Here is a 22,163-nt window from a genome sequence, read left to right as displayed (position 1 = left end):
TCCATGCATTTTAAATTTACTGACAGTCCAAGAGACTGCCCACAAGACAATGCATGGGGAAGCATTGCACTGGAAAAAGAACAGATCAAAATGATATTTTCAAATGCATTTCACTCATTCAGATGTTGAATTTCCATGGCTACCTATTTTCAGATTTTTTTTTTCCATTCCACACTAAGGCACACAGTGAATATGAAATGAAGTTTTAGTATTTATTATCTGTTTTTAGACTGTGTTGCTGAGCTGGCTCAATAAATGCTTCCCTGCCTGCTTTAATAAGAAGAATGGTGGTGATGAGAGTTGGAATATGGAGAGTCTTTCAGGAGAGTCTGAAAAACTGAGGGAGAGCAAAAGAAAGAGATTGTAGCAGATAAAGAGAGTGAGCCTGCACAGCAAAGAGCAAGCAAACAAAAACCCCAAATAACAGAGAGAAAGAGCAAAGTGCAACAGTCACAGGGAAGTCACTGGTATATGTAACTATACATATACATACACTCCATTGGGAGGAGAGTTGAGATTTGTGTATTGTTTATACAAAAAAGTATTAAACACAGATACTATGACTTTATAATAAATGGTGTACGTGTTTCCATTTACAATAAATAAATAAATAAAAATTCAGTGGCATTGCTAAGAGAGGCTAAATCACTAATGCAAACTTGAGCATGAAGTAAAGTAAGCACGCTTGGAGCTGAGTGTTTGTTGTGTGAGAACTGTGAAGTGTGTGTGTGCTTGTGTAAGTGTTGTAGGGATGGATGACCCACCTGTGGCACCTACGCATAGCCTGGAGCTCCTCATACAGTTTGTGCCCATGTTCCATAGCAATATCCCTCTCTCTCTGTACAGCCTCCAATTCTAACTGAATCTACACATAGAGCAGAATGGTTTTTAAAACAATGCATATCAATGCAATATCATATCAATAAATGAATGAGCTATTTATTAGTTAGCTGGTATAAAATTAGAAAGTGACAAGTCCTTTATTAACACCAGGTTGTAGTATAATTGAATATTGCTAATAATTACACACTGTGCAGTTCTGAATCAGTTTCACTTAAGAATCACCACAGTGTTGATAATACCACTTTATGGACTGTAATTTGATTACACACATGTACCTCTCTTATCTCAACTGCCAATTTTAATTGCTCTTTCAAAACGGACGGTGGAACTCAGCTGCGCTATCTCTGCTGCCAAAATCTTTCCCCATGTATCTCTCTCTCTCTCTCTCTCACACACACACACACACACACACACACACACACACACACACACACACACACACAACCTTTCATTCATTCATTCATTCATTCCCTTTCTCTCACTCATACATGGTGAGGAACTCACTCCAAGGGGGATCTAATTCACTCCATTGTCTTCCCATTCAGCACCTACTCAGAGACAGCATGTTGGGTGACACAGGCTGCAGGGGAGGCTGGGTAAACACTGTCCCCTGCTTAAACCTGACCAGTACTAAAGCTCCTGCTAATGACCAGCCGTTGAAAACAGATCCATTGTTGGTCTCACCCTCCCAACAGCTGGGAGCACAGGGACAGACAATGAAGGTTGTCTAAACAAACACAACAACCTGCCCTACTGTAAATGCCTGCGATTGACTAAATATTTCTATGATGAGAGGAGGGGGGGCTGGAAGAGAGGAAGACACAGACAAAGGTGAAAGGGACAATAATAAAAAAAAAGCCTATGTTGCTGCATAGCAGTTTTATAAATGTGGTTTATTGTTACGGTGAGAGTTTGAGAGTAGAGATGATCTAAATTTCCCCTGCGATGTACGATATAGGATTGGTGAATGGGAATCTCTGGGCCTTATCTTCTGTATAAAGGAGTACTGTATTACTCCATACACTTAGAGTGATAACACACTAGGCTTAACCTGAAATCCTGTCGTGTACAGACTTCCCCAGTAGGATTTCAGCATTCAAATAATTATAAAAGCTGTAGCTTATGCTGTATTTCACCAAAGCATTTCATTTAAATAAATAAATAAATAAGCATTGCCCAATAACAGTGTTCACTGACAGAGTTATATAAATGTTATATAAGCTACTGCATCACGTGTAATTTGAGTACACATTCTTATCTACATTTTTTATGGGGGAAAAAATCTATTTAGCTGAAAAAAGTCCTTTGTACAGACAGAAAAAGCTGGCATGTGTTGTGGAGTTGCAGGATGACTGCTGTATAGTGAGTGCTATAAACACCTTTGCCCTAAGTGCTTGCAGCTTCTGTCACTGCAGCCCAATCGTTCTAATTACTGGAGTGCAGGTCTCGCAAGTCAAAGCGAACATCAAAAAGACGCTAACCTCTAAAGTCAATATGTACTTTTCTCCAACAGGGAGCGGAGCTCAACTTCAAAGGCAGATTCTTTTAATCATATGTATTTTATCAGCATTCATTATAATATTATCCAAATGAGGTCCACAGAGTGGTGTTTTAACCTGTAGAGATTGCTCCGTGTAAAGGAGAAGGGCTGCCTTGACCTTTAGGAGAGGCTGCTGGGTAGGGCAGTGCTGGGCAGAACATGGCCTTTCGGCCCCAGTGGGGAGAGTCAGCAGTGTCACACACCATCAGTAGTGCTGCACTCTGAGAGCTAACCAGGTTCATTGTTTATTTACTAATCAATCATCTTCTAAAATGTAGAGAAATGTAAAATTTTCTGTTCTTAATTGCTAGAATTCAGATAAACAGTGATGTATATAGAATCCCTGGAATACAGTATGACTAGTCTAATGCCCAATATTAGTTACTGAGGAAAGTGGTGATCAAAGATCAGGAAGAAATAAATTCTGGAGGAACACTCATCTCTGAGGAGTATAATGAAAAACCGTGGCCTGTTATCTTTTATCTTTAAAGGGCTTATTATATAGAAGACAGTGTTCAATATTTATTTTGTCCAGTATTATCAAAATAAAGCGATTTAAAAGAATCCTGTTTACATGGGGGTGGTTGATCTCGGAGAGGTTAGTGGAAGCTGCAATAACGGTTTAGTGTGTTAGCGGCTTGGGAACTGGTGCAGTCTTGTGTGATCACTGTGTGGCCGTCAGTGCTCTAAGAGAAAAGCTGCAGAGCAAACACAGGTGGTTCAGGGCAAGGGCAAAGCCCTCAACAACAGCCTGCTTCTACTGACCTCTGCAGCCACTTCAAGCCCATTCTCAACCCCCACATCAGCACTCCACCCTGAGCTTTTAGAGCTCCCTCTCTGTCTTGCTCACTCACACACACACACACACACACACAAACAAACATTTAGTGTAGGCCCCTGAAATGGCTGCTTAACAGGTTCTTGTACAGATGCTAAAGGAAGGCAGAGATGTAATAAGAGATAAGAGTGAATAGCCTCAGGTTTTCTTCAACTGAAACTCAAAGTGACAATTTCTTGGCGAGTAACTTGCTTACTTTGCAAAATATACTATAATAACATCCTGCCATCTGTTAAGTTTCTTATTCCTTGTTCCATAATTGCAAAAAAGAATTACAGTTAACAGTGTTAACGATATGAGTGACAGTTTAAAACCTACCTCTTAATATTCATCCTGAATAAATCTCTCAAAGCTTATGTGCTCCAAATTTGATATAACGATTTTTGAATAGGGGTTTTGTACAACATTTTCTATGCTATTCTCCCTCTCTTTTTTTAAGTAAAATGTCAGTCGATAAGCAGAAGTCCTGCTCATTTTTAAATTGTTTTGTGGATATGTTCCTAGCACTGTTGAGTAATTTTTCGACAGCTGTTCCCATTTCATTTTAAATTAAAAACCCCACTCTGTAATCCCAAGAGTCAATCTGTAATTAAGGGGATTTAAAGAAAAACCAAGTGCTACATTAATAACAAAATTTAATATATTCCCTAATAAGCCATTCTTTGAAGCACCTTAATTGTAAATCAGAAATCAGAAGACCTTGAAAAGCTTTGACCAAAGACTGAAACTGGACTTGATATATAATGATATAGAATTTCATATATGTTTACTTATTGTAAATCCATGTCACAACAATGTGCAACACGTTTAGCTACAATTCAAAATAAATGAAATGTTTTTAATTGACTAATAGCATTGTCAGGTCGATGGATTACACCATCAGAATTCTCTTTACCAAACAACATAATCTACAACAAAATCCAACTACAAATATTTATCTGCAAACACTGGATGATTTGCATACATGTAAAGACTACACAGAAATCATGTGTATGATACATTATGAAACTAATACTACAGTGTTAAAAAGATGGCTCTATACACAAGTGAATCATTGAGCCAATTATATTTAATATCTATACACGGAGGAGGGATTTTGATCAAACTTTTTATAGATACCAAAAATCAAATTAAAGATGAAAACAACATATTGCACCAAGCTTAATGAAAACAGATGATATTTTATATAAAGTGTCAGCACATGGCTCATGCACGTCTCTACCAGTGCGTTCGGAGGAGTTAAAGTGAAATTGGTGTGCATGGGCCAGTGCCCCAGGTCGTGGCCCTGACACTGCTCCCCTGGTGAAATGTCCTCTCTCAGAGTGTGTTTACCCAGCTCTATCTAATGACGGCCCTTTTACAGCACTCTGCATTTAACTCAAGGGCTCCGGCTGCATCAGATAAATACAGCAAATCAAACAGCGCTATGTTTGCCCTGCTCCTCCCCGACAGACATGTAGTGAGGCATCGCCGCTTGCTGAGCGCACAGTCACCTTAAAACCGTGGGTAACACTACTGTTATGGTCCTGCTAGTCACTAAAACTCCAGCTCCAAATCAATACAAATTAATAAATAATATGTCTGATTAGTTAATGGGCTGATGATTGAGGGCAGTCAGTGTATCAGGGTTAATCTGTATTGAGGGTCTATTTTTAAGAATGTAGTGTTCAGTAGGTGACACTAAGCATGCATACATACAGTTTTTACCTTGTGCACTTGTTCCTGATTGTTTGCCATGTTCAAGTGACGTGTGTTGGCCTGGCTCAGCTCTCTGGTGTGAAGAAGCTCTTGGTCCAGGCACTTGCACTGCAGAGGCAGATACGAACACTAAGAAAGGAAGCACTTCAAAGACATCACAGCATAACTGAGCATGGTAATGAGAACCACTCTTAAGCAGGATAATATAAGGAGCTCTTTTGGAATTCTTTTTTTCTGATGATTCATCCTCATCCCAGTAACTCATTTTTCGCATTCACTTTGGAGCTTCTTTCTGGACTGATCCAGAAACATTACAAGCATGCATGGACAAAGAAAAGGTCAAACTCAATGCATTGTTCATGTTTATACCAGATTTGGCCTTTTTATTTACCCACTGTTTGTATTTTGAGTAAAATAAATAAACTTTGCACCCTGTACACAATTTATACGCTATTATTATTTAACATACAGAGCTGAACTAATATTTACAGTGTGCCTTGCAGACTCAGTAAGAGCATGTTGCAGTGAAACAGTGTGTAACTAAAGCTGTTCAATGAGAGGTGAAATCTCAGCAGGTTACTAGCCCTCAGACTTAGTTGTTATTACATTTACTGTAAAGCACACACCACTGATATTACTCTCTGTGTATGTAATCCTTAGAGAAACATATTCATTGGTGGTGTAGTTCAAAATAATATAGAAGAAAAATATACACATTTTAAGTGGATCTGTGAGGTAAAATATTTAGCTATATCATCCATATATTAGGGTAAATCATTTGAAGCTACATAATGATCAACAACATAAAGCACTCACAAAATTCTAACCCTAATACATTCGGCTCCATTCGCTCTTTTCTTACACAGCAACAGGACTGAAGGCAGCACTGACAGACAGACTGAGCAACAGACAATATAAACACTGTGATGCGACAGCCCCTTGCTGAGTATTATTGTAAGCTGGGTTGTTTTAGACCCGTCCATATGTGCTTTTCTCAATGTGCACATACCAAGACCGAGGGACACTTACTAGGAATGTAAACCATCCTCGCTCCCTGACAAGTCCTAGTGTTTCGGCATCCAGCTGCCACAAAGCCCACTGTCCATGCAAACAAGGCCTTCAGCCACCGAGCCCACTCCCGGCCCTTTCCTCTGCAGACTAAAATAATACCGCGGTCGGCCAGACAAAACACACAGCTCCTCTTTAGTGTCAGCCTGAGTTATGGCTCTCAGGCAACAGATGTTTTTGGGGGAAACGTATTTAAATCAGAATGCGCCCCTGTTCTGACGCAAAGACCTCTCCTGCTGCTAGCCCCCCAAAAATAGCCACAATCCGAGAGAAATTAGGCATGAGAGCAGACACATTAAGCAAGTTAGTCTTGAATTTGCCACTATGAATCAGTCAGTCAGTCGATTCTGAATCACAGGATTTTGATAGTCATTTGCAGTCAGTACAAGAACATTAAAGGCACATAATAGCATACTGAGTGAGGGGGCAAATCCACACAATATAATTTCAAGAACATTCAGAATGGCCTAAATCATCTAGAGAGGTGATTTCATTTCCTCTCTTACTTTAACATCAGCACTCTATCAATATCAGGAGAAATTCAATAAGCGTATCAGGCACAGGGACATAACGAAGCACATCTTATTCTGAGCATTCACTTCAAGGATAGGAGGGAAGTGAGAATAAGATTTATTTCTCCCAACACTTATCCAGCTTTTCATATTCCAGCAGGCCGGAGGGATGTGGCGGCCCTCTGCCTGCTGCCGGTGGCTAATCCCTGCGAGATGAAGAGAGGGATGGGCGAAGCGGCAGGGGAGAGCGAAATCCTTAAGGATAGAGAGGGGACCCATCTCTGCCTCAGAGGGATTAGGCCAGCGTTTGCAACATACTTCTGAAATTGCCCTGTAGATGGGTTTTTGGCCTTGCTGAAAAATCAGGGCACTATTTCATCGAAATCTCTGATAGTTTGGGGGATTGCAACAATAGAGAAGTAGGGTTTGGGTAGAGTTAGACAGATTACACCTGGCCTTGCAGGTTAACTTTGCTTACTCAGTATACCATTTTATACAGATTCTACATCATTCCATATACTTGGCCTCTCTTAATATAAGATTTATTTATCTCTGAAATGGAGAAAACAATTAGAGGAGTCTAATAACCAGTACACTATATATAATGTGTGTGTATGCTTGAAACTGTTAAAGAAGTCATAAAAAGGTACAAATCCACATTTGATTTCTGCAGAATCTAGTGGCTTTATGCTAACAGACAGAACATGGAGAAATAGCAAAATAGTAGTGAAGTTCAAAACAGTGTTTGGAAGATGTAAGAAATACTGAGATTTCTTATGTGCCAGACTCCGTAATCATCCATATGCGAGTTTCTATAAACAGCTAGAGGAGTGAAAGAAAGACAGCTTTCCTTCAGTGGCATCACCGAAGTAGCACAGCATAGGCTCAGTCTGTTATGTTGCCTTTCTTCTCCACATGCCTTATTTTCTGTCTTGTATCCAGGCAGGTCTTCCCCAAGGAATTTTATAGAAAGGACCCCAATTTATGACAGCTTCACAGAAATCTGGCTGTAGATTTAGATCCCTAATGAGCAACTTCATGGCCAGACCTTAAACGGAAGCCACGCTTTTTGGGGTTGCACCAGACAATATGATTAGAAATCATTACGGTATACAGTTGTAGACCCAAACAGTACATGTTTTGACATGACGTTCAGAATTAGACTGTTTTAAGAAAAATATCAGAATCCTGTGATCACTACAAGGCAATTCATAACAGGCATAAATACACCTGAGAATTAACAACTGAAGCAAGTATGTATGAACACTTACTGCAATGGGCAAATTACAGTATAGAAACTCATATGTATTTGGATTTGTATGGAGAATGAATTAATGAATAAATTCTGTAGTAAATTATATTGTGTATGTGAGTGATAACAACTAGATACAAAATCTACTTTTCCTTGATACAAGCATGCAACCCTTTCTCTCTTCAATGTTATTGTTCACCTAAAAAAATGTAAAACTTTTAAACAGATTTACGCTACACTACATGCACCATCCTAGGAAAGGTGTCACACTAATGGTGCAAAATCATCCCACAAATAAGGGAAGGAACAGTTTAGTAGGCTTTCTGCTGACACTAAGACAATAATGAAAATCAGTGCCATTTAATAGTGGCTCAAATGTATGATTATTTACAGTGTGTTTAAAATAATGTAATGCAAAAATATTGTGACACTCACAAACACAAGCATCAGAAAAATATGACCCAGATTATATTGGAACAATTAAATTGAATTTTATATGCCATTATGTAATATGGCCAGGAACCATCAACCAAGAACTGCGGACAAATATGTTGGCCCACGCTTGAACTTTGTGATGAAGTAAAATATCTGGATGTCAATATTTGGCTACCTGCTTGTTTGTTTTCATTTGATTGAAATATGTGTGTAGGAATGATATATCAAATATTTGAGGTTATGCAGCAATATTTGTCACTACATGTGAATTACATAGTTGCTGTGTTGGTTCTCAAATTAAGGCTGGATCAGTGAATAAACACTATATGCACTATAATAAAAGCTATTATAGACTGTTTATCAAAGTCATCTTACAGAGGTGTTAAAATACTGAATGGTGAACAGTCAATATTTAAATAAAAGTGTTTGATCTTCTGTGGGGTAAAGGATTCAGGCTTGGCAAACGACAAGTGTGTGTGAAATCTTAAGCAGCGAAGGCTGACCCTGACTGAGCGTGATGTGTGTGTTGACTGTGATAACGATTCCTACCCTGGTTAAGGCATTGTCTCGCTCTTCTATGACAGCTTTCATCTCCTCAGAGGTGATCTTAGAGCGGCGCTCCCTAGCCCTCTGAATGCGCTCTAGGATGGCCATACCACTCTGCTCAATGCTCAAGGCAGAATCCGCACTGCTCACTCTGTTGAGTAATTCCTCCAGGTCCTTACACACACACACACACACACACACACACACACACACACCCCCACCCCTAATTATTGTTGTGAATATCTCCTGTATAAATGATAAAATTATATTATTAACCACAGTAACCAGAAGAAAAATAATTGGCTGTCTTAGTTTTTAATCAATTAGCCACAGTTTGTCTGAAATTGGCAAGCTAATTGTCACCACAATGTCGCTCACACATACACACTTCATTAATTTGAATAAAAAGAAGACTAACTTCAAGAAAGGGCAACATATACTTACTCTTCCTTAGGCTTTTATTAGTTGGACAGGAAAGGAAGGCAGAGATCTTGTTCATGTTTATTCAATGATAACATTCACCATTTGATTCTTGTTAAAAGGTTTCTCATTTCTAACTTCAAACAAAGAATTACACTTAAATTTGATAGCAGTTTAAGCTGCATTCCCAATCCTTTGTTTCTTAAGGTCGTTTTGCCATATAACACACTCACTGTAATGGTATTGGTGGAAAAACTGTAAGACCACATAAAAATTCTCCAAAGGGCTTACCATGTCAGTTTCCTCTGGGTTAATATTCTCCAGCCTGAAAAAGAAAGGTGAAGGCAGGGAGGGGGAAACAGAGTGAGAGAAAGACAGAAATGAAATGTAGTGAGCTTCCATCAGTTTCCTTTCCTGCACTTGGCAAAATGAGATCACTTCCTAAAGCCAGTAATTGCATTCTGTTGGTTTTTCTGTGTGGTGCAGAAGACACTCCAGCATATGAAAAGTGCCACCAGCCCCTGCTATTATTCCACAATAATGCCCATTCTGCTCAGCACTGACAGTGAACTGTTAAGATATTAATGTTTACTACACTATATGACCACGGGGATCAAATGTTCATATGTGCAGAAAAGAAGCAAAACGTATTAGGACTGAACTGTTTATACCCTTCTGGTACTGAGCGTTTTATAAGGTAAAGACAACTTTAATTACAGAGCCCAGTGCCTAGTGCATCACAGATAAGTTTAACTTTTAAATATCTCACTGTGTGTTTTATCTCCCATGTGTATGAGAAGCCTGGTGCGCAAGCTACAGCAATACACAAGGATAATAAAACCTCAGTCATCTATTCCAGCTATTTCAATTTAACATAAACATTTCTGTAACATGCATCAACTAACAATCATGATGCTTACTTTCTATACAAGCATGTATATGTGTCTACTTTAGAAACCTGATAAATTTCCTGAGAAACTGCAGTAATCCTACTGGTTAGGTAGTTCTTTCCTTAGAGAGTAAATCGGACTGTTCCAGACCTTCTCTGGCAGAAAAACAACAACCAATCATATAATTTACAAAGGCATTACACGGATCACCTCCCATTATAACGGTACACACTCATTCACACACAGGCCAAGCAGTGACCTGTGAAAATAAGATTTTAATACATGCCCTGCCATTCCCATTCCCAAAGATTCCCAGTGATAATGGGATTCTACATACTTGGCCATCAATTACCATTTCTAGAGGGAGGCTGATATGGGCGATGCATTTCTGCCTTGACAAAGATGTTTGCATAATTAGATTTTGAAGCGTGATCTGGTGTTCAAAGGAATGACAGGAAAACCATTTTATGCTACTCAATTACAGCAGCATAGTTGAGTGATCTAAGGAATTATCATTAAATCATGAGTGTGTGTGATTTGGTAAGTAGAATATACAAAACAATTAATATGTAAAAGCAGGATAGAAGTTAAAAAAAAACAAGTATTGAGGTGATATAGATCGAATTATGCGTGCTAAGCATGTTAACCGCAGAATTCAAAGTACAGAATTGCAAAGCTATAATGGCCTCCAAGCTGTTCTATCTATTGCTATCTCTTACAGGTGCACAAATCAGCTTTAAGCTTTAAACGTTCCCACTGTTTAAGAAGAGCATTCTCAACTTATAACTACCTGCACCTGCAAACTAGACAAACAGAAAAAGATCATCACATTAATTAGGGCAGTCGAGGCAGGGTGTTAACGGTAAATATCCGCTGAGCTGAAGGACTTGATTGATTTCCTATGCAGTGCAACTTTTGACTGACAAGACAGCACTAGGGTGAAGGGACTCTTATGAAATGTCACACCCGACTGATATATTTCCAAACCAGTCGATATTGGATTTCTCTCCTCACCCTTCTCACCCCCGAGTCCATTTATCCAGCATGTCCTGCAACAGCAGGAACAAAGCAGCCTCCCATAGGGCTAACAAGTAAACCCACACCCTGGATGCAGTTCACAAAGCCCTAAAGCACCAGTACAAAAGGCCTGAAATTTTTAGATTTGGTTTGTAACACAGGCTTGAAGTGAAAGGTATGGAAAGACTCTTGTATATTTTCCTGCTGCTTCTTGGTCTTTCCTATTACCACATTCACGTCAATATAAATTTTAAATAAGAACAAAAGTTTAATGGGACAAAAAACAACTCAATTATTTGTTCCCCAGACCTTTTCAATTCATATAACTTGGATAAATGAGAAGACTGTTTGAATGTGAGCAGATATCTATCCAGACCTGATATCTTTTAGCAATGCAAAGCAAAGTGGCCTAATGGGTTGCATGAATCAATATAATATAAGAACATACTCAAGTGCTGCCTCTTGAAGCTTCTTGGCTCGGAGAAGAGCCTCATCCCGTTCCTCATTAGCTAGCCGCAGTCTGGCCATGACAGCCTGGTCCCTCTCCCTCTGAGCTTTATAAATCTCCTCCACTAATGCTAAGAGAGACGGAGACAGAAAAAAAGACAGACAGAGTGGAAGAAAGTGAAAGAAAGAGATGGGTGGTTATTACTCTTGTATTGCCAAAACCAGCGTTCCAGCTGCACAATAACAAGGCTAAGCTCCTCGGGAAAAAGGTTATTGCTACTGAAACACTGTGGCAGAGGTATTAATAACTATAAGTGAGCCTCATTTTGAGATGGCTGCCTCTGCTCAGGTTTGACACACGTGTGCCCAGAGTAATAAAAACAGCAGCTGCGATATACTCTGCAGTCAGAGTCATGTCCAGGAACGGCATTCTATATGAAAATTTCAGCATCACAACACCCTGGTTTACCACTACTTTAAAGAGAGAGCAAGCAATTACACATGGCTCATGTCAGGAACCATCTTATACTACTCATACACAGAAGAGGCACACTGTTAGTGACCAGAAGGCCTCAGTAGCAGGCGAGTTCTCTGAGAAATAGATGGAAATCAATGTGTGTCCAAAAATTTCTTTTTTTTATTCTAGGGTCTGTATGTTTAATATACCTAAGAAGATGCTCAAACTATATTCTAAGCTTTGAATTGTGACAGAAAAAAATGCTCTATTCTTATGTTTATCCATTGCAGAATCTGAGGTCTACAGAGAAGCAGAGTAAATCGTGCTTTTGTGCCCTGGTTACATTCCTCACGTGTTACACACTTGCCAACTCCATCCTGTTCCTAAAATAATCACACACTGAGACAGTCTGATCAAATCCAAAAGCTTACAGAATCTCTATACCTAACAATCTTCTGAAGCCCACTAAAAGTAGCAGCAGTATCCATTAACATCTAATTCCCCTCTATGTGCCAGCTTAATGATAAACAGGCAGCCTCCAGCTAAGTCATGCCAAAGTTCAGTAAGGAAATCAATATTGTATTTTTGGTAGAATTTGCTCTTTAAACACTGCCTTCATGAGGCATGCAAATTATATTAAAACGAGGGCGGCAAATACATGCATGTTCATGTGATTATTAAATGAACAACAGTTGCCTAATTGTGCTCTATAAGTCTTGTGTCTGTTATCTATCAAAGTATGATAGGCAGCTTTCTGGATGTTTTTTTTAATTAAAAAAAAAAAAAAAAAAAAACACGAACCGATTTAAATATTTGTTTAGCAAAGATGAGCTGCAAGTAAATTCCAATAAAATAATTTGTGACAAATGTAGCCGGTCTTGCTCTAATAGCTGTGTGTATTCATAATACCTTTGGGGTTTCAAGAGACACCAAAAAAAAAAAAAAAAAAAAAACACCACTGAATGAAAGCTTCTTTTGTACTAAATTATATACATTAATACAAGCCTGGCAAAATCAATTCATAAAAGCGGTGTGTGTTTAGAGGTCTTATTCTTCATATTTGTCTTCCTCCCTACCTGCAGCTCTCTCACAGGCATCAGCTCCAAGTTTCTCTTCCTGAAGCTGGCTGTCCAATCGCATAGTCTCAAGCTCCTTCTCCTTCAGGGCCAGCTTTTCATGGAGCTACACACACACACACACACACACACACACACACATACAAAGAGAGAGAGGGAGCAATGTCACCTCCTTTCTGGATCGGATATAGTATGAAAGTGTTCTGGCAACCGGCAGCATTTCTCAACAAAGTGAATCCCATACATCCATTCAGACTGTTCCTGTTTGCTCTTTGGTAATTGCAGCACTATACTCTCTGGCACATTATTTTTCGGCCACTAATAAAAAAGAGAAACTGCTGTGTCGTGGCAATAAATCTGAATTGGAGCGTGATACTTTACAGATTTCTAAATAGATAGATTTATCCTTCTGTCTTAAAAATTTTTCCCCAGTTTGTTTTTGTCCCAACTCCACATTTTAAACACAAGTGGACAGGGCTGGAACCCTCAAAGGGTTCTCTCACATCTCTGCCAGTGAAAACACTCTCAGGACATGTTCCTGCCTCTCTGTCAGGAGTCACAGCTACTTGCAATCCCTGGACATCAATTACAGTTGTGTCAGTGGGCCTCACCAGTCCGGCCCATTATGGGAGAGTTTCCAGATGAGCAAAGATGGACACAGTGAGAGGAGCAGGACACAACAAAGGCCTGCATCACACCTGGCAATCCTGGCAATAAACTGATCTTTGTTTTAAAGTGCACTTAAGTAATCTAAAAACTTAAAAATTCCTAGTCTAGGTGGTGATAATGTATTTTCTGGTAGTGATGATATCAAAGTACTTTGATATAGCAAAATGTGTGTGTTGCAAAATAAAGTGTTTAATTTCATTTTCTTACATGAACAAAGAAGAAACAGAAGTTGTGTTACAGTAAGATTTGATGGGCTGCATGTTCCTAATACTGTTTTCTCAAGAGGTCTATATCCTGACCTACAGGCAGATCTTTTTTGGTCATCTGTGGATAGATATCAGATTATGGGTGTACATGCACTGAATAACCTGATAATTGACCTAAAATCTAGACAATTTTATTTGTCGAAATATAACAACAGTCATAATCCAAATTAAGACAGCAAAGTATGCTACTGATATAAACACAAGTAATTTAAACACATTTAAAGCTAAAAACTTCACTGTAGTCCTGCATTCTACTGATGCTTTCTTGAGAAACAGTTCTATCCTGGTGGAAGTAAAATCTTCCAGGATGACAAATGCCCCATGAACACAAACACAAGGGTTCACTGAATGAATGGTGTGAAGATGAACACCAGAGCCGCAGTGACACATAACTTTACTAAGACTCGTTGTTTAGATTTTTCTCTATGTATATATATTTTTTTTAGGTATATGTAAAAGGCCTATAGAAATAATCTAAACTCACACAGTGATTCTAATTTTAAATACAAGTTTTACCTTCTTATTGAGGTCTCGTAGCGAGTCCAGCTCCTTCAACAGGAATGCAATGTTCTTCTCTTTATCCAGAAATGGGACTTGCCTTTTGGTGTCATGACTAACTTTGGAATTCCCATTGTACTTATCTGCGATTCTTCTAAAAAAGACAACAGTTCATTAGAATGGTCTAATTAAACTCCCATCTTGGCAACAAAAATTGAATCGGTCACATTTTGACATGCAATTATCAAATACACAAGGGATGCAATTTCAAACTTTCAAGAATATTACCGTCTTATTTACTTTTGAGGTATTACGGAAATCATACAGTTGACCTTTAAACGAATATTAAAGTATCACTGTGGTCTATTGGTAGGTAAATTACATCCCTCTTTTAAACCACAAATTTGATTCAGTTCTTATTAAAGTGATACTGAAAATGCAACGTTTCATATATTGATCAAAGAACATGCACATTGTGGTCTAATTATAGCCACCTCACAATGGACGTGGACTACTGGAAACATATTTTAAGGACAACCTCTAATGCTGTGTTAGATTCGAAAGGTCAGATAGGTGAAGCTAAACATCAATAGTGCTGAAAGATGCATAAATTCAGAAAGTTAATTATGTGCATTCATGATGTTGCTTTAATAGTCTACCATGTTGAGCAACAAATTCTTAACAAATTCTATGAAGAGTCTGCGAGCACTGTATTTGTTTAGTTTGATCTGTCTGTCTAAGTGTGTTTGGATTTAATAAAAAGGACAATATCCTTGTTTCTCCTGCACAGTGTGCCGACCTGGGTGCTGTCGGGTCTGGTGTCATGGAGGGTGATTTGCTGGCAGCACTGTTGTCGGTCTCCTCTTCGTTCAGACTGTGCTGCGTGGGGGCACTTTGGGGGGACAGCATCACCACCTCCTCTATATTTCTCGCTGGGGCTGGTAGGGGTGGTGGCGGTGGTGGAAAGGGTCCACGCACTGGGTCTTCTCTAGCCCTGGGAGAGTCAGCACCTGGGTAAGCAGAATACGAGAGTATTTAAAAAAAACTAAACAATTCATTTCCTCTTGATTTCTGTGTAAAGGAGCAATTGAATTGATCACACTGATTTGTGAAAAGTGTCACCCATGAAATAGCAAAACTATGTGGAGAGAAACGTCATGCGACAATGTAACACGCAAGACTCTCTTTCTCCTGGTTTAAGAAGAAGGTCTGACAGCTGAAAAGCAGCTCTGTTAGTTTTTGGCTGCTTTGCGTCAGCTCTCCAAAAAGGAAACTGGGTCTGGTCATCTTTCACGAGGGAATGTGGCGGGCTAGGCTGAATGACTGGCAGCAAGGGGAAGCATGCTCCTCTGTCAATGTTTCTGTAGCGCTCAGGGCCAGAGTCGCAGGCTAGGAGACAAACACAGAGGCCTGTCTCGCTGGCAGCCTTTCTGAGGATTCGCTTTGTTCGCCTGCTGAGGGGCTGGCCCTCTCTCTTACTCTCTCACCGCTTCTGCAACGAAATCTCTCCCTATTCACACTCCATCAAAATCACAACAGCAGCCATTAACACATCGAAGTCATTTGCACTCTGTATAATCATTCAATTATTGTAGAATATGATCATGGCTGATAACAAAATTGGGGAAAAGCGATAAAATCATAAAAAAACTTGAGTTTTATTTATTTATTATATTATTTTTTGTAAGCCAATTTCAAAAACAAAATGCCCAGGGTCAAGTGCTTCACAGGGAAAAATGCCTCTCCTGTGATTATAAAATATACATAAATCATTTCAACATCAATGCAATTCAAATTGAGTCATACTCAAACACCGACTACTTAAAGCGCGTCACTCCTTCAAAAGCACAGTCTCTAGAAAAAGAGAAAGGGGTAAAACGGGGGTGTCATCTGCATTAATAAATGCAATGTGATGCAGGAGTCACAGCCTTGCAACCACGATGTCCAAAAAGCTCCAGCTTAGCAGCCACAATTATTTAGCGAAAGGTCAGGTTTTGAAGTCGAGATCAGGGAGGTCTGCCTCATAGCTTTGTTGCTAGGGCTCTGGTCTCAGGATTGCCGGAGACAGTTATTAGTATTCTCTGTAAGACTCACCAGTGCAAACACCAAATTCAACCATGAATAATAATGCCAAACACACTTATATAAGCCTTTTGTCACATGGCAAATATGCGACTTCTTGATACATTGTTCCTTAACCTGGGTTACTTCTTTAATTTTATTCCCCCTCTCTCAAAACGTAGCTGAGCTGCAACCAAGTACGAGAATGTTTAAAGTAGCATTTCCTCTCAAATGGGAGAACAGGCATTTAATCTAACTGTGGAGAAGACCGAAGTTATTTCCTGTGGGAATTTGGCCAAGAAGAAATTCAAAATAAACTAAGTGCATAGAAATAATCACATTATGTGTCATAAGTAGTACAAACTGTCATTACATTGCAGTTCTTCATAACAGGCATAAACTTCCATACTAACATACAAAAACATACAAGAGCAAAACAAGTAATTAATTAATACAATTAATAATAAAAACAATTTATAAACAAAGAATAATTACAGAATTACAACTATTATTCCAGTCTCTGGTGTCTGTTCTAGTGGTTATTAAAATCTGTGTGGTGAGGAGGAGCTAGAAGTGGTTTAGCAAGAGTCCAAATGTATATTTGAGCAGAGTGTCAGAATAAATTTGCGCATCGGGAGCGTTTGGTGAAGGGTGGGTAAATACATGTGTTGTCATTCCAACCAGTTTATCTAAATAGTGGCTCTGCCATAGTATTATGGCCTAAGCAAAGTTATTAGACGACAGACTGACACAGTGGTTGAAGGTGATTTACGCTTGTAAATAAATGTTTATGCATTGCATGGAACAACATGAGAACAAACAAGGAGGCTCTTTTTGAAATCTTGAGCCATTTGTTCAAAACAGACAAACGCTTTAGTGGGAATGAGGGGAAAAAAAAAAGAGACAATAGAATTATGGAGTACTACATTTATCCAAACACACAACAGAGCGACCACTTGAGGAAAACATAATGTTATGTAAATAAACGTAAACAAGAGTTTTCTACAATTTACTTATTTATCATGACATTCATGGAAACATTTTATATAGTTTATTTGAGAAAATACTACAAGAACAAGAAAACAAATAATAAAAATCAATTACCAAATCTTTTGAAAACAAAATACCTTTCAGTTTTTTCTCCGGAGCCGCTGTCTCCAACGTAGCTTGAGAGATATCTGGGCTGGAACCCAGACCGCAGAACCTGAAGACAGCATATCAGCAAAGAGGACAAGTAAGACATCTTGAAAAGAGGTGCCACGGATATGTCGTACAAGGACAGAGGATGAAGGATATTCATGAAGTGGATGTTGTTGTGAATGCTTTGATGGACTTGTCCTTGCTTTTCAAAGCCCTGAGCACAGGTAGAACATGAGGTAAACATCAGATCTTAGGAGTGAGAGAGCGAGCAAGAGAGTTCTGACTCAACAAGGACAGATTGTGTTCAGCCAGTAAAATACAACATGCTTCCCTTAATTTAAAATGCACAATTAAAAATCCTAATGTCAGTGAAACCTGTTATTTACATTTTAAGTATACACAATGTTTTTTAATTATATTAAATTAGAATGTTTCTAGACTTAGAAAGAGACATCAGTACACTGTGGTGAAACTTTATCAGTACATCCTGTGATTGTCATTTCTTGATTAGAGGTGCTATGCAATATATATCTAGCCACAGCCAACAGGTGTTGCTTGAAAATAAAAATGCTTAACAAGCATCATCAAGTCAACAGGTAATATGAGAGACACTGTACAAATAAAACTGTATTGTACCTAACTAAATATGGAGCGAAAGCAAATGTACACTGTACAATAATTGCTATAACTCAATATCACACTATATGATGTACTGTTATTTCCCTATGTGCAGCACACATACATCCTCACAACAGAAATGATTTGAATTCAATTTTAAATATGAACAAACTAAACTAGCAGCTGTTTTTTTTTTTTTTTAAACTGTAACATCATTTTGGATTTAGAAAACATCTCTGCAAAGATGTTATTACGACAGATGATCACTGGCAGCAATGTACACTGATAAACATTCCCTCATATTAAAAACTCATGCTTAATTGTCACCTGTGGGTGAAAGCCATTGACAAACAATGTAAAATGAGCAGAGAAGCATCTTTACCCAGATTGTGGTGTGGTCTCTGAACAATGGCGCTTTATAGGGGACGGCAGCCTTTGTTTCAGTTCCTCATTGACTTTTGGATTAGCTGGAAATATATAGAAGGTATGATTAATTTCTGAGAGGGGAAAAAAATGCTTTTCATCACTCAGTCAGGTTCTTTCCATTAGACTTAGAAAGGTTAGTATTAATTATAGCCTGTCAATATGATCTCAGGGGTGCTAGGTGGAAAGCGATCTTTAATAACTCCTAGAGCATAGACAGCACAACAAGACAGGCAGCTTTAATTTGCAGAGTAAAATTGTGCTCCAAGACTTTGCTTTATCCCCTCCACTGTGTACCAGAGCTCTACCTAACAGTTTATGAAGGACTAATGAACGAGGGCAATTAACAAATCGTAATCCCGTCATGCAAGCGTTTTAATGCTTTTAGCTATCTGGAAAGTAAACAGACGTTTAATACAGCTCAAGCCATATCAGATCCTTGTTAGGAAGCGCCAATTAAACTTCAGCTTCTAAGGTATAATTAAATGACGGGGGATAATTTAGTTCCATAAATGCAAGTTAATTCATAAGCAAGCAACAAATAGGCAGGAGGCAATTAGGATCACGGCTGACATTCAGAGATAGAGTCTGTTGCGATGTGCTGCCACATGCAGCAGTGGGACTGGGCTACCCTCTAGTGGTGAAGCCAAAGACAAAAGGCTAATTAGACCTAATGCAAGAGTTCACTAAAGCTTTGTTCTGGATGCACAATCCACCAATATCCAGTACTACCATAAAGCAAACAAACTGAGATCTTTATTCAATCAGCTGCCACAAACTGCTAATTCAAAGACGTGATGCCCTACATCAAGCTTCTCTCTTATCGCTGTCCCACAATGCAATGCATATACAGTACCAACTGCCGCATGTCACTTAGGCTGGAGATCATTTTGACACTTGTATAAAACAAGTATAAGTTGGTCTCCTGTTTAATGTGGAATAATACAAAGAAAATGAATAGAGTTTGACTGCAAAAGACAAGGAGAGATAGACAGACAGAATATGGGGGAAGGAGGGGCAGTCTTGGGAGGTTGCATGCTAGACAGGGGGGTGACCCCCAGGGCAGATGCCAGCGGAACGTTATCCCTGTGTTGTAAGCCAGCACACACTGCTCACACACTATTCAGCTCAGACACAGTCAGGCGTGAACGGACAACTGGCTTTTTGTGCGAGACACCACGGGGCTCCATTAATCTCAGTGATAGACTCTGGGCAGGAGCTGGCCCTGTGCACAGGAGTTTCAGACACAGGAGATGAGGAGAGTTTTCAGCTAGTAGGTATGGGCTGAGCAGTCTCATAATCCTTTATCACAAACATGAGAAAGTAGCTTTTGAAAAAAAAAAGAAAGGAAAAATAAAACCGAGCACACAAACACGACCTTTCGATAGTCTCGCAGTTCTCGGCGAGGCACACTGCAAAGACCTCAGAAAAGGGCGCTTTACCAAATAAATTTGGATTGATTCACTGATTGACGCCGTTTCCTCAGAGAATTACCTGGGGGGAACTTAATGAAACTGCTATTCTGCAATAAACCAATACTGAGAAATAAAAAAGAGCTCCCTCACATTTAATGAAAGTTTAAACTCAGTCGATTGCTACAGAGCCCTGTTCCCTTTGAAGAGTTTCTGATGGCTTTCCAGATGGTGAATTAGCATCACATCTACATTTCTACATAATCTGTAGCTTCCTCATGACAGATTAATGAGCTATTAGCATTAGCACACACAGAGCATGACTGAAAAGCTTTCATAATAATGCTTTTCCACTGTGCTGTTGTATACTGGGATTGTGGTCCAGACTTTCAGTTCCACCGCATTCAAAACCCGTTGCTTAAGTATATACTGATATGTTGGTCTATTACACTTAACAGCAATTATGAAGGCTTGTAGTCCCAGAATCTGCCTTAATTGTCTATGGAACACACACACACACCCCCACACACCCACACAGTGGCCTATAGGAGTTTACCAGAAAAAGTTTCACATTTGTCCTCTACTGTCTCCCTGTCACTGTCTCCCTATTCATTTTCCTGTCTTGTAGATTTTGAGCTAATTGCCTCTGTGGGCTGCTTATTATTCATGTACAATTATTGCAGCGTAATTTCTTTAAATCCTTTTAAATGACCATTCATGAATTGCATTCATTGAAATTGCCTTTGATGTCTGCCAAAGATGAAATTCTTCAAAAAGAAACGTCTAAGTCCAATTACAATCAACCAATACAGGATTTTGCTTTTTGTCTAATATAAACTAAATTTCATTAATTTTTTAAGCTCTTTTTAATACATTTCTACGGCAGAAAAAGTTTCCAGATTTCTCAGGCTGTCATTTGTATTCCAGCTGACTTTATGAATATTAATAACCATGTTATCCTGATTAAATGGGCTTCACACAAAATCCCCATGAATCCACAAGCTCAGGCTTCTCATCTTACCAATTCTTTATGAATTTTGATACGGACATTAATCTGGAAAGAAACTTAAAGCAGGTTTAATTGTACACCGTGTCTGTACTTTCCAGCCATAATAGAGACATGATTCAGTAAAGACAAACAGTCGCTACGCAGGGTATGTGTGAGGCACTGCATGAACCGGTCTCATCTTGGATCAAAAACTGTCATTTTCACCATGACTCCTATGATCCAAAGATTTCAATCATTCGGCTACAGTAATAGGACTGTGACAATCAAGGAAAAGAATTAGGAAAAAAAACAAATTTGCCAATTATGTTTGTAAGTTTATCTGCCTGGATCATTCAGTACTCAGCATTGACCTAAAGCAGGAAAACTTCATTTAAAAAAAAATAATGAACCATTTCATCAACTATTAGGTGTATTTATACCGATCTTTTGAACATCCATGTGTTAGTTGCCTTTTGATACTTCTCATTTTACTCAACTGTCAAATTCTTCAAAGAAAATAAGGAACATTCACCAACTAGTGATCTGAATATTGTTCTGGTTGAGTTGATGATTAACCAATTCTGAAATATATAAGCTGATAAGTGGGAGGAAGAAATAACAATAACAAAAGAATGCCGGTTAACAAAAGAATAAAAATAAAATCCCATTTTAAGCCAGTCAATAATGTTCAATATTACTCTTAATCAGGGAAATGCTCTGCAGCAGCAGATATTGATATACACACTATTACACTCATAACACTCGTAACACACTATTTCACTCATAACATTAGACGTTTATGTTGCCCTGGAAATTTTTTTTATGGGTTTAATTATGCACAAAATACGCCAGACCTTCAGAAGTTCATAATGACAAGCTCTAACTTCATGTCCATTGTGTGATTGAGTGTATAGCCCTTTGTTTCCAGGATGATTGAAATATCTAATAGGCAGATTGCGTTCTGAGGCTTGCAGAAACAGTCTTATAGGCCTAAACTCATTCTGAGAGCAGGCGTGGTAGTAATTGAATTGAGATTGGGGGAAAATGAG

At 38.8% G+C, this 22,163-nt stretch overlaps 1 protein-coding gene across 3 annotated transcripts in view; it reads right to left on the bottom strand.

Moving 5' to 3' along the window:
- mipol1 (mirror-image polydactyly 1) overlaps positions 1 to 22,163 on the bottom strand; it is a 43,285-nt gene that overhangs the window by 9,745 nt on the left and 11,377 nt on the right. For all 3 annotated transcript variants that reach the window (XM_060879653.1, XM_060879654.1, XM_060879652.1), the window contains exons 3-12: positions 18,674 to 18,758; positions 17,661 to 17,737; positions 15,272 to 15,482; positions 14,491 to 14,626; positions 13,040 to 13,145; positions 11,508 to 11,637; positions 9,444 to 9,477; positions 8,736 to 8,906; positions 4,929 to 5,027; positions 765 to 865 (exon numbers count right to left, since the gene is read on the bottom strand). In XM_060879653.1, the coding sequence (XP_060735636.1) occupies positions 765 to 865; positions 4,929 to 5,027; positions 8,736 to 8,906; positions 9,444 to 9,477; positions 11,508 to 11,637; positions 13,040 to 13,145; positions 14,491 to 14,626; positions 15,272 to 15,482; positions 17,661 to 17,737; positions 18,674 to 18,758 (1,150 nt within the window). The remainder of the gene's footprint in view (positions 1 to 764; positions 866 to 4,928; positions 5,028 to 8,735; positions 8,907 to 9,443; positions 9,478 to 11,507; positions 11,638 to 13,039; positions 13,146 to 14,490; positions 14,627 to 15,271; positions 15,483 to 17,660; positions 17,738 to 18,673; positions 18,759 to 22,163) is intronic.

This window comes from Tachysurus vachellii, chromosome 10 (genome assembly GCF_030014155.1).
Source record: "Tachysurus vachellii isolate PV-2020 chromosome 10, HZAU_Pvac_v1, whole genome shotgun sequence".
Taxonomy (NCBI): domain Eukaryota; kingdom Metazoa; phylum Chordata; class Actinopteri; order Siluriformes; family Bagridae; genus Tachysurus; species Tachysurus vachellii.
Note: the sequence above shows the minus strand (reverse complement) of the source record. Positions and strands in the feature narration are given on the sequence as shown.